The 14,038-nt window shown below is 31.6% G+C and overlaps 1 protein-coding gene across 2 annotated transcripts; it reads right to left on the reverse strand.

The window, feature by feature from the left end:
• Positions 1–842: 842 nt before the first annotated feature.
• LOC148271521 (formin-like protein) lies at positions 843–13,761 on the reverse strand. Of its 2 annotated transcripts, XM_088241298.1 has the most exons (4): positions 13,362–13,761; positions 12,334–12,444; positions 9,019–9,110; positions 7,238–7,368 (listed from the first exon to the last, which is right to left on the reverse strand). In XM_088241298.1, the coding sequence occupies exons 1-3, from the start codon at positions 13,581–13,583 to the stop codon at positions 9,039–9,041; spliced, it is 405 nt and encodes a 134-aa protein (XP_088097424.1). In that variant the 5' UTR covers positions 13,584–13,761; the 3' UTR covers positions 7,238–7,368; positions 9,019–9,038. The 2 variants fall into 2 exon arrangements, with proteins under 2 accessions (XP_088097423.1, XP_088097424.1); XM_088241297.1 differs by lacking the exon at positions 9,019–9,110 and having other exon boundaries at positions 843–7,368.
• Between the last annotated feature and the right edge of the window lie 277 nt (positions 13,762–14,038).

Here is a 14,038-nt window from a genome sequence, read left to right on the forward strand (position 1 = left end):
TCTTTCAGCTTTTTTTCGCCGGAACTAGGGGACACGGGATTGACGTGGGAGGAGGTGAGTGCTGGCTGGTGATAAGGTCTCCTGGAGACATCTGGCGATGTCCACATACTCCACCTAGGAGCGGATGTGGAAAAACAAGTGTGTTTTTAACTCGTTGGCGACTCTCAGGTAAAAACCATGAATATGGAAAATCGAGTGGAGATAAGTCTGACTCCTTTTATAGTGGTTGGCTCGTTTGCCTACCATTCTTGAGGTCCTGGGTTCGATTCCTGACAGGGTGGATGTGAAATATTTTAAAGGTTGATTAAACTGCAATATTTCTTTTTTTCTGGACTGGTACTTGAAGCGTAAGACTGATTACCTTACCTTTATTCAGATGATTGAAATACATAGCATTTGGTTTACTAACACAGTGCCCTGCGCACCACTCGGTGCGGAAAGGGGAATGTTGATGATGGTTATCATGTTTTTTTATTCTTGTAAATATTTTTTGTATTTTTCCTTTACCTTTATTTGCCATTTTTTCTCATTTGACTTATACATTTAAAAAATTAAAATGAGTCAATAAATCGAGTTGCAAAATTCAAACCCGTGCTGTGTGAGTGGTTATCCTACGAGACATCAGAAGATCCTCTCTTGCATAAAGTAACGCAAAAAAGTCAGATGCAACACATTTGAAAAATGAAAAGGCATGTTTCATATTATATTTATTACAATTTATTAGTACATATTCTTTATAGTGTATAAAATATTGCTTACAAAACATTACTGTCAAATAATATTTACGATTTTTTTAGAAAATCTTTATTAGAAAGGGCGGTGAACATAAAGGAAATAATAGATTAGATTTACAAAAATTGATTTATTGCTACACAACATATTATTTAAAAATACAATTTGTGAATCTGAACTGAAATTGAATAACATTTATTTTGAGTTGGTGTTGAGTTTAACCATTAAAAATATATTCTTAGATTATTAATTTAGTTAACAGAATAAATGATAACATAAACTGATGTGATACATACATAATGTATGTATTACTGGAGTTTAGAACTAAGAATTTGAATAAACAGATAACATAACAGATTATAAATAATTCAAATTTACTGAAGCTTATTTTGACAAGCGTGCTATTTTTTTTTTTTCATTTGTGGTAACTTGAATGCACATACATATTACGTATTAGAAATTATTAACAACATCTGCGGTCTGATTCTGAGTTCGCACTATCGCAAGTTAACGCTGAAATTAACACGGCCGTGCTTAACTTCGAACGTAAATTCAAATGCGTATTCTGGGGTGGTATTCCAAACGCTCTCGTGGCCGTATTATCTCATGTATTTTGTATAAAAATAAACTGTTTTCTCGTGCCACGAGAGTGGTTCAGAATAGCATTCCTGTTAACACGAGCTCGTGTTTGATTATTGCGATCTTAGAATCAGACTGCAGAAACAAAAACATAATTTAAAAAAAAAACAAAACAATGATAGCTAACGGATACAGCTTTGAATTTCAGATTTTTTTATATTGGGAATTTGTTTCAAGGCGCAAATAAATTACCAGAAAAGACACGAGATTATATAACTTTTGTGAAAAAATCTTTTCCACAAAATAAATTCCCAAATAAAATTAAACACAGAATCTGTAATGGATGTTTTTATCATTTTTAACGCTTACATAAAATCAAAGTTCTTTTTATGAATTTGAAATACTAAAGCTATGGTTTCCTAAGAAAGCGGTGCCCTTATCTAGCAGCTATGATATGCCACAATTCAGTGGACTTAACAAGATGGCCGTCTTAACGGTGACTAAAGATGCCAGCTTAAAGAGATTGGTACTGTAATCTAGCAGCTAATGAACTAATTTTATCAACTTATTTTTACAAAACTGAGACGTACTGCAGTGGAAAATTAAACATTTAGATATGCATAGCATTATGAGAATGTATATTTGGAAGATGAGGCTACAGAGTGGCAAATTTCAACATTTTCATGATTTTCTTACAAAATCGATCAAGATTTTGTCTTTTGATAGTTCAAATCCTGTTTGCACTCATTTTCAGATACAAAAGTCTTCACCGCAAGACGAGAAAAAATGTTCCAGAAGTGTTTGTTATGACAGCCGTCCTCTGCAAATGACGGCACCGCTGTTAGACGTTCTGCTCACAATCAACGCTCTCTAGGCTGCGCTATATGGTTTGTACAGAAAACGCTTTAATGAGGTCACCCACTGCCGCACGATGGCTGATAGATGCCCGCACCTCTCTCATAGCATACCATAGGAAAACGAAAATTGACACATTTTTACGGACATACTTGATACATACTGATTTCAAATATTGAAGTAATATTTTCATACCTATATTTGTATACAAAAAAATATGGCAGACAAACGTAAAATAGGTACATACATAGTTTTGAATTGTATAAATTTCAAAAAAGCAAAACCTTACTTTTACTTGTTTGTGGCATTATTTTCATGCATATATTTTTGTGCGGTTTAAAGGCTTTGTACATCTATATTAACAACTAACAGCTCAATAAAGCAATTTTCATGGCCTTATACAAAATGAGTATCAGAATATATATTATTATTTACTTGTAAAACTTTTAGAACAATAATTTATCAAAAGTTTTATAAAAATATTGAGTTTTAAACTGATACTAAAGGCACTCAACAGATTTTTTTTTTAAATATTCAAAGGCATGCACTTTTAAAATTACGTAAATTACAGTGAAATCCCTTCCATTCAACAATATTTTGTATTAATTGATTCAGAAAAAATGGATAATCCATAAGTAACTATTTTTTTTTTTTTTAAAGTCTTGTTAATGATGCATGGTTGAAAATTATAAGAGCTTTTTTTTTAATATTGATACTTGACAGTAAGAAACTGGGTAATTTAAAAATATATTTTTGTATATTTTTTAATGTTTACCTACTTAGAGAATCCATATAATAAAACTGTTTTTTTTTTATTGGAAAAACTCCACGATACTGTGCCATTACATTGATTAACAAGTGAATTTGCGATATAACTATTTTACAAAAATGGATTGAATTGCGGATACATTATTACTTGGGGATAAACACCCAAGTGTTCTTCTGTAACAGATAATAAATATTATTGTGACAGTAAATTATTTGACTATTCCTAATGATGAATGGTACAAGTGGAATATTTTATTATGTTATGAACATAGTGGTAAAAATAGGAATCTAAATGTTTCTTTACAAAGATGCTAGGTTTACGACTAATATAGGCAGCGTGAAGTATTTTAACTTTTCACTTAGTAATATATGGCATGTGTGCGATTATATAATGGTAAATGATGCAAGTATTAAAATATTTAATTGTGTATAAATTGTCATGTTGTATACTAAGGTAATATATATTTGGTTAATATGTACAATCGGGTATTACCAAAGTGAATATAAACATTGTAGAAATACTAGATATTCAAAAGATTACATAATTTTCAATATGATGGGAATTATAAATACTTAAATGTTTTGTGCATCTTATATTTTTTCAACTATCTGTGCTGAACTTAATGAGTGTAAAATGTTTGTGTTAACACGTTCGCGGACACTTTTTTATCATAGGGTCTACTCGTATAGACACATATCATTAGTTTCTTATTTTTTAGAATCCTTCACATCTGATTTAACTCTAGTTAGTGTTTTGAAGTAAACTTTATTTTATTAATATGGATATTTTTGTTGCTGACCGTTTTTTATAGAGACACAATATCTCCTACTACCATAAAATTACTTCAGTTTCAAGCTATAGGCATCATTTCTTAAATGAGAGACACAATTTTTGCGGGTATAACGAACATAACCACGAACGTGTTAATTTTCACAAAATATGGGTGTAATATTTACAATATAAAAAATGAATATTGGTGAAAATTACAACAATTCAAATAACATAACTAAGCACTGTTCGAAACCCGATTTTTTGACAAGTTACTTGATTTTTTTAAAAAGTTTTAATATTGATATTTATACAATACCATTTTTTATTGATTATTTTTAAACAAGCATCTACATATTGGCAATTTTTGAGTAATTATTAATGGTACAATTACTGAAGTATTATATTGTAATCAATAATAAAAGAAAACACAAATACAATAATATTTAAAATGTCATAGGATAAAAAATCAACTTAACACTAACAGGAATTATTGAGTTTACTATAAATATATTTATTTCTTTGAATAACACAAGACAAAGTGATGACACATTATATTATTATACATACTTAGTACATTGTAAAACTACATAATCTATTCAGCCTCCTTATCACCAATACTATAAAATTACAATAGTTTTCTCTATAAAACATAATCATATATATTAAAGACAATATTTGAAAATATTAAAATGTTATGTACGAACGCAAATATCATGTCTTGTTGACCAGATCATTATTAAACACGTATAAAATATATTCATTTATTTACAGAGACAAAATTAATAATTTTAATTTGATTAAAAATATTATTCAGAGGACAGAATATTACAGATAATTTCGAGTATTTTAGTAACGAATAACGCTAATTTCAAATAAAACAATATTATGAGAAATCGAGTAATCAAAACATAATTTAGTAACAAATTATCAAAAAATATATTTGTATGTAATTAACATTTGGAATTAAAAGCATTTTCAATGATAATTAATATCTACGGGCCATTTGAAAAGTTCATGGTCTGACACAGAAACAAAATGTATCTGCATAGTAAAAAGATATTTTTTTCAACACTTTCAAATATACTCGAACTTTAAAGATATTTTACTCTCGTACTTACCAAAGTTCAAAAGCAGCGAGTTTATTTTTTAACTACTGGAACCCCTAAGCATGTCTCTATTTTTTGTATATGTCGGTCAGTAATCAGCATTATACGTAAAAGTTAGTTTTTAACATGACAGCTGGCTCTGGCTGATTTGTTTATTTTGGAGCGAATTTCTTTCGTCATTATGAATGATATTTAAGGCGAGTTTTAAACTAATTTGAGTAAAATTAAATTGATTTGATGGAATAAACATGTATTAATAACACATTCTAAATTAAATTTGTCAATTGATTATCGGTTTGAGACCCATTGTTTATAAAAAAATAACGTTAAATAATTAAAGTATAAAAGATATAAAAACATTAAAAATACCAAAAAAATTCAAATAATTCCTTTAGTACACACAGAATAATAAAAAAAAAACACATCCACAGAAATTAATTCAGGTCTGAAAGGACCAAGTATTCTTTCAAATTAACAAAAATATATATTACTGTTTCCTCATTGTTGAGACATATTTGTGCTTTTTATTTATACGCAAAACACTATGAGTCCGGGCGGATGAAGAATAAAGTTCTAAGTGTGAAATAGAACCAGAACCCTGGACGGGCGCTATTGACTCGATGACTACTCTCAGGTAAAAATCCTGAAAAGAGAAATCGAGTGGAGTGGACCACCATACTTGAGATCGATTCCTGGCAGGGTGGACGTGAAATATAAGATGTTAAAGGTTCTGCACTGCAATGTTTCACAATTTCTGGACAGGGACCCGAAGCGTAAGACTGGTCACCTTATCCTCTACGTAACAAAAATTATCAAGATACGCCGCAATTGGAGTACCGATTCGGTGCCCTTTGCAACTCTTCATACGGATAGGGAAAAGATGATGTAGATTGAAATTAACTAAGCAAAAGATGTGTTATCTTTTCAAATGCTCCAATAATTGAGTAATAGAATTTCCAAAGCCGCGTCCTTCAGGAAGATTTGGATAGATTATATTCGTAGCCATTACGGCTAGACTGATTGCAGAAACATGATTCAAAGACTCGCTAAGAGAGAAAGAGATGGACTACATATTTAAAAAGAAAAAATTGCATTCTATTGCAGGTCTAGAAATCTTTAAGTAATGAAAAAATGTGCGTTCTACCGGTAGGTCGCTAGTCCCGCTGATAGGACTCTGGACATTCTATCTTTGATGACTAAATACAAAAGTTTTCTGACTGTAATCAAAAGGTCAGAACTATTCTCAGATATAAAGATCAAATTCCCTCTGAGACTGATGAATATGTACTAGATTTTTCTATTTTGTAAAAAAAAAAAAAACATTTGCGTTCTTGTGATTAACCCAAATATTTTGATTTTGGGAGCCATTTCAAATGAGTTGTAAATAACTAGCTATTAGAAAATGGGAATCGAGTTGCGGTAAAGCGGGGTGCGAAACTCAGACCTTCGATCCGTGAGTCCACGACACTATCCACAGCCCGATTTGAGATTGATTATAAGACATAATATAAATAGAGTAACTTATTTTACCAAGATGTATTCAGTGCAAATGTTGGACAAATTCAGATCCTTACATTTTATACAGATAAACTGCGTTTTATTGTTAGAAAAATGCGCGTATAAAAAATATTTTTCTTTCTTTAAACATATAACAAAAAAAATACATGCATAATATACATACAAAGAAGCCTTATTTTAGTTTGGTAAATCATATTCTATAAATTTCACATTAGGATGTTTTCTTTCCAAGTCTGTAAGCCACATTATTCCATACAACATTATCACCACGCAAACATACCCTGATCTTCTCTACTCAATATCACCCTGGATATAAGACACAATCATTATTCTTTGTCCTTTAAAACTTACCACTTTTAATTTTATTCAAATATTACAAAATAATTTCTTAAAAAATAATTGGATCAATAATGTAGACATAATGCACTTCTTTGATAATGTGGGCAGTTTTGTAAAATCATATAAACATTTAATTTAGATTCCTCGGAAACACATGGTAGAAACATATTTTTCAATGTTTTCCAAAAAATACTCCGTACACATAGATTAATAATATACACTGACATTGTGCTTATTAATAAGGATTTAAAATTAAATACATACCTTGATAAACGGTTATTAATCAGTCGATAGAATGGATTCATCATTACTTTACAATAATAACTATTATTATATTGCAGTTCCCTAATGTATACTTCGTATATAATATTATTTTGTTGAAACAGTACAATTTACATATAAATTTAAACTAAATAAATGGTTTAAAAATACCTGTGATTTATGCATACATATAAATTATCACAAAAATGATAATAGCAAATTAATTTAAATATCTAATTCATCCAATCCCTTGGACAACCTGTGAGAGTTGATTCTCCGGCGATGCGATCTTCTGACGGCATCTGCTCTTCTGTACGGTTCACTCCTCAAGCCAAGGAGAATATCTTCCAGAGCCCCATTGTATACTTCATCCTGCTGCAGTAACTTCTTCTCCCCGACCTGTTGTGACTTTGTTTTAAGTTCGTTGATTACAGCTTCCTAAAATTACACCCAAGATAATAAAATAATAATTCTAAGATGCAGACTGAAATTACTAGTCCATGCTTGTGCGGTGCTTGGATGAAATCCTAAAAATAAAGTGCGTACATGTACAGTAAAATACAATTATGAGGATAGAATTAAAGCATTTTACCCGTGTCTTTAGAAGTAGGATCAATCAAAAGAAAGTTATTAATTTTTGATAACCAATTCAATTTTAAACAACAAAATATCTCACACATATTAATCAAATCTCAAAACAAATGAGAAATAACCATTCCACGAGAAAACAAGAAACGCTGTGCACATTACATTTTTATAAAATATGTACAAATCAGTATTTGTATATATGTATCAGCGATTTAATGATTTTATATACAATTTTAAATGGCTGGTTGGACGAGCCTGATTTAATGGATCTCAGAACATTTAATGTTCCAAAAATTCGTATGCGACAAACACAGGCAGTGCTATTTTATATTAACAAACAAAGTCTTAATTTTTATATTGACTCGCCTATTCAGAGACCATATTATAAACACGGCAATAAATTTAGCTCTATTGATATTTTTTACTGTTCAATATTGAAATTAAAAGAAAGACTTAGTGTTAGAATAATTTATTGGCCATTTAGGCCATTTTGTGTTCTAAGTCCATTGTGTTTGTGGTTATATTTACATAACTGAATTTCCATTTGTATTTTTGTGTTAGCATATTTTGTAGAGTTTATCACTTTGCAGTTTAAAGTTTAAACCTAATTTATATTTTATAAAATGTATGTAAGGGCTTCAAAAAACAAAAATCATTTAAGTTTGACTAAAATAATGTACAATCTTGCTAAAAATATTTTACAGGATCTAACTAGCAGGAGCTAAAGTTACTCGAGCTAGCAACACATTGACCTCATTCTACATATAGATAATAAGAAAAGGCATATTTTGTTTTGTTATTTTCAATTGCAATTTTGTTTCAATTAACCAGGGCTAGTATTCTGGACGCTTTTGCGGGAGTAGATAACACGTAGGTTGCCACGAAGTAATTTACGTACTAATTACTCGGTTGCGTTGGTAGCATGTAATTACATTCTATCAACGCTTTCTCTATGTCCGCAAGAGTGTTGAGAATCGCTCTGCATATTATGAAAGAATCAAATTATATACAACAGACTACTACCGGCAAATAAAGGACAACGGGCTTAAGAAAGTGCCTATCGGCCTAATCAGCTTTGTAGAGCGTTTTTTTTTGTCATTCGTACAGATACCGGACTCGTGTGACAGAGACGACGCTCTACAAAGTCAGCAGTTTCTTTCTTAAGCCCGATGTAGTTTGTTTACTGCCAGGTATTGTCCTTTCTTATAGCATAAAGGTCATGTTTGTAAAATTCCATGTTTTTCTTTATCAAAATGAAGAAGGGGTTATTAACAGCGCTAATAAATTAAATACATTTGGGGTGAGTAAGATTTTAAAAGTGATGGTTTTAGATGTTAAGTATTGACTGTTGATTTCATAATTAGTTTAGTTTACGTAAATATATACCGCTAAAGGGTGACTAGAGTGCGATGAAGCGTAATTATGAGAAAAGTGTCAAACAGAAGCGGACATTGTTAATAGAAAGATGGATTAAGGAGAAGAAATAGTGAATGAACTTACAGAAGGGAATACTATAGCGGCTACTTGATGGAGTATTGTGCCGACTGTTGGAACTTCAACTGCAAGAGCCCGGCAGCCGCGTAACTAAACCTCTAGCAGTGCAAAAAGCAACACCCACGAGTTGTCATAAGGGAACTCAACAAGACTCCTCATTATTCAACCATACATAGTGAACTACCAACCGTGCCCAGAAGCTCAAATATTTTAGAAAAATATATTTATTTGCACCAAAACAGACCTAAAGTACATTCACGGTGACTGCCGAACACGTGCGAACCACGAGTCCACTGTGTTATAATATCACATGATTGGACTATTTCACACCGTGGTATCCACACGGCGTGATAAAACAACACAAGATGGATCGATATTTATTGTATTATAATTTTTTTTTTATTAAATTTATTTATTTATTTAATGCCAGACAAAATGACTAATCTCCACTCGATTTCCTTTTGCAGGATTTTTACCTGAGAGTAGCCGCTGAATAAATTTTAAAAAAATACAAAATAATATTATAAATTTTAATCCATCCTCATTTTACCGTGCCGTGTGGATTTGGATGATACGTTGGAAATGGGCCGTTCTCTGTCGGATATCACGCGCCTGGTTGGTTTATTTGGAAATTTTATCAATAAAAAACTCACTATAAAATCCTAATGAAAGTATAAAATTACAACACAAAATATCTGAACTTTGGGAAAGTAATATTTTAGTTATTGTGATCTCGTAGAGAATCAAATTCGGAGCTCCTGTAAAGGTAAGCCATTGCACCATGGAGGCACAGGAACTTATATGGTTAAAAATGGATGTCTCGATGTAATGAAATTATTTAAGAATTATTTTATTAATTTTATTTCATCTTCAGTATAATTACCAATAATATACCGTATTTGCCTGAATATAAAATGGTATTTTTTAGTAAAAATATTTTTCAAAAACACATTCGCGCTATATTCTGGATGAAGGTTAGTGAACTTTTCTTTTCATTCCTGCTCCAAATATACAGGTGGCGTTATAATCGGGATAATACTTGCCAAAGGTATGCAAATAAATAGGCTGGAATTAAATTTAGTTTATTTTACTTAAAGAATGTCACTTGTATGGCGAATAACCAGGAGTCTTTTGTTAGGTAAAACCACCACCAAATGATTAAAATTAGATTTAATCTAGTTATTTAAATTAATATAGTAACTGGGGAGAAATACAAAACATAAAATTACATATTCTACAGAAGCTGTAATTTAAATGTACATTTGGCATGTTGATTCTCAAAGTATAAAAATTTGGTATCTAAATATGGTAGTTCGAATTATGAATGGTAAAGATTTATTAGCTAAAGGAGGTTCCAAATTTGGCAATAGGACTTTTGCGATAGCTGGACCGTTTAAAGTTCAAAATTGTGCAACAGAATCACTTTTCAGAAAAAAATTAAAAACTTGTTTATTTGTGGAATCGTTTCCTGACTTGAAAAGTGCTACTTTTTAGATATAATTTTTAAAAGTACACACATAATACATGTGTGGTTTACATGATTTGTAAAATTTGTCTCAAAGTAAATAGTAATTAAGAGTTGGCCTGTAGATAGACCTTATTTTTTTTTAAAATTAAGTATAATATACAGCGCCCTTGAAGTGATTAATCACGAAAATGACGCTAAAAAAAATAACAAAATTTATTATTTATAAAACCACGTTAAGTCGACCCTCGATTCACAGGAGAGGGGAATATTTTTCGACAATTGATTACAGAATGAGGGTAAAATTAATAAAAATGAGAACGCAACGTAACATATCACCGGCGATACTGCAAAACTGCGTAACCACAATTTTTTAGGAAAACATTTTTATTGCGTAAATTCGTTCTAAGGACAAGAGCAGCCATACTCAGCCTTTTCTTTCTTAAGGCCACATGCACATTATGTTTATTATACCGATATGACAAAAAAAAATATGGGGAAAAGCAGTATTGGTTGAAACTTGTTTGATTCAATAAATGAAAAATAATACTTTTCGCTTATCAGCATACCAACCAGCTCAAACATTATTAACAGCATATTTCCTTTTTTTTCCGTCATATCAGTATATTATATCGGCGGAGTCGGTTCCAGTCAGTTCGCTGTAAGCGATGATTGTTCACACATATCTTTATTCAAAACTTAAATGCGATGGTTTTTTTTTTCATCACGTCCTTGATAATAAATGTGTTTCGGGCCGAACATAAAAGCTTGGCGAGCCGCAGGTTGAGCCTTAAAGTATTGATATTTTTACTGGATTGAATTGTTTTAATACTCTAGCAGTATTTATGCTTGATGAAAATCGTAAGCATACAGTAAAACCCCTTTTTTGCGTTTTTCAAGGGAGCAACAAAAAAAGAGTGTTAAACTGAGAAAAACACTAAAGTGAGGAAATGAAAAACTGCAGAAAAATTGTAAAAACTGTCGTAACTGGGTATTATTCATATTTACCTATGATTTCATTAAAATAAAAACATGTTTAAATAATTTTATGTAGGTACTTAACCTTAAAAATACCAAAATAAAAATTTGAATTTGCATAAAATGCATACAATGATTTTTTTCCCTAAATATTGGGAAATTTTATTTATATGGTATCATTTTTTTTAGTATGGCACCACAAAATTTCAACGGTCATTTACATCACGGCAAAACTGTTTCACACTTTTATGATAACTGCTTAAACAATCTTCTTTCCAAATTATGTTGATAACTTCAAATAATATTTCTATTCCCAAATTTTTGAACTTTCTGCATCGTAATTTGTTGATGTAAATACTTTATTCACCTTCTTTGAATTTAGTTTAAGACAACAATTTACACATTTTAAAAATTACCTTTATTTTATTTACGCGGTGCGGGAGTTTTGAAATTTTTTTATCGTAAAACCGGGGGTTATAAAAAACGTAGAAAAAAGTTAATTGGGGGGATATTTCAATGAGAATGTATGGAAAAAACGGGACCTAAACATTTCGGCATAAAAAGCGGGAAAACGTAAAATTGAGGAACGTAAAAACGAGACGTTACTAGTTTTTAGAATCCCCGGTGAAATAATAAAATTAAAGTTACGCAAAATAGCAGTATCACCGACGATATTGCGTTTCATGTTCACCTTTCAATTATTTAGTTATATTTTTATTGAGAGTTAATTTTACCAACTGCCACAGTAAATAGAGAGCCAACTATAGTTTATTTTTATACTTACATTATTTCGTAAAAATGATCATTCACTTTTAAGTACTGTAAAAAATGGAGGTGATATTCAAGTGATTATGGGGTAATGATTGTAGGAGACTGACCTGTTGCTTTTTCTGTGTGATTTTATTTTTAGTCGCGTCTTGTACTGAGCTCGAGTCAGTAGCCGCAGCGAGTTCCAAGCGTCGCCTTTGCTCGTTTTCCTGATCCGCCAACTTCAACAAAACAAACAAGAGAGAGGTAATTTTGACAATGTTTTGAGTATGTACAAATGCTTGCAGACTGACGCATATAAAACAATTAGATGTATTACAATGGAGTTAAGTGAAATGTTTACATAAATAATTGTAGGTTTTACCGAAATCTATTACCATAAAATATGTTATTAATGTAATTATCTATTTATGAATCAATCTAAAATAAAGATGAGAAAAAAAACCAATTTGGCTAAGTTAAAAATGTTGTGTTGAATCGAAATTGAAGTGATTTTTAATTATGTACTACTCAAAGTGAAGAAAACATATAAATGGGTGTAGGAAGGAATTTTTTTCCAAATTTTTCAGTTGCAATTGGTTGAGAAAAATCAAATTAAGAATAGTTATGTTTTTACTGCTCGGTGCTATATAGTATGCAGATCAAATGGTTTGAAATTTCTTGTAGAACATTACCTAATACTTTTATTATTTAAAAAATTTTGACAAAAAACTGCCGTTTTGCTTGACAGCGGGACTTTAAAATTTGACTTGACAGCTGAAATTGAGGACGTGTGAAGAGTGTGCAAATATTGGTTTAAACATTTCAAAGACGGTGATTTATCCCTGATCAACAACTACGACCAGTACCCCGTCAGAAATGTGACAATTCGGCACAAACGCAAAAAGAACTAATCAGGCAGCAAAATTCTTCAATTCACCTAATACATTCAATTCCTATTGCAAAATATTTGATAAAATGTAAAACAATGGCAGTATATAAGCTTTGTAAATAACTATTATTAAATTACAGGCAATCAGCCTTTTCTGGTTTATTTTGGAGTTTTTCCTTCAGAAGCGTATAAGCGGTTTTGAAATTGGTTAACCTCTGCAAGAATCTTACACATTCCCTCTGATGGAATATCCGCCAAGTTGTTTACCTTGAACGCCTTCGTGAAGCGCACGAGCAGCGAGAAGAAGGTGTTAGCGTCGCAAGCGCGCGGCGCCTCCCCGAAGTACTGGACACACGCCTGAAAGGAGTCTTGCGCGGCGCGCACGTCTGCGCGCAGGCGGCGCAGCTTGTCTTCCGAGTTCGCCAAGAAGTCCTTGAGCACAGTGGCGGGAAGCCCGCGGTGGGCGGCCTCGCGACGCACTAGCTCCATGCCCTTCTCTAGCTCGGAAACGTCTGACACCACGTTCTCCAGGGACACTGAAAAATTGTATGTTTACTAAACATTTGAACACACTGTACTTTCTTTAAGAAATTGTCAAAACGGGTTTTTTAATTGGTTAATTGTAGTGGAATGAATAATCATGTTTGGAAAGTTATTTGAAATTTTTCTTGAGGGTTGAAATGGAATATGGGAAGATGAGAATTAGAAGTTGATAAAGCTATCAGTAAAAACCCCGGAAAAGGCGGTTAGATTAAATTGATACATCTCTTACAGAGGGCAATCATAGTGATCAATTCTTCAAGTTGTTTGAGGAATTAGAGTTCTTAGATATAAGGCAATTATATGTCTCTAGAATAATAATTTTTGTGAAAGCAAATTACTCTACCAAATTCCAAAAGGAACACTCCCACACTACCAGAAGTCGAACTAGAGGATGGGTCATA

This window comes from Micrasema longulum, unplaced genomic scaffold, assembly GCF_059751315.1.
Source record: "Micrasema longulum isolate JH-2025_06_02 unplaced genomic scaffold, ASM5975131v1 h1tg002826l, whole genome shotgun sequence".
In the NCBI taxonomy this organism is placed as follows: Eukaryota; Metazoa; Arthropoda; class Insecta; order Trichoptera; family Brachycentridae; genus Micrasema; species Micrasema longulum.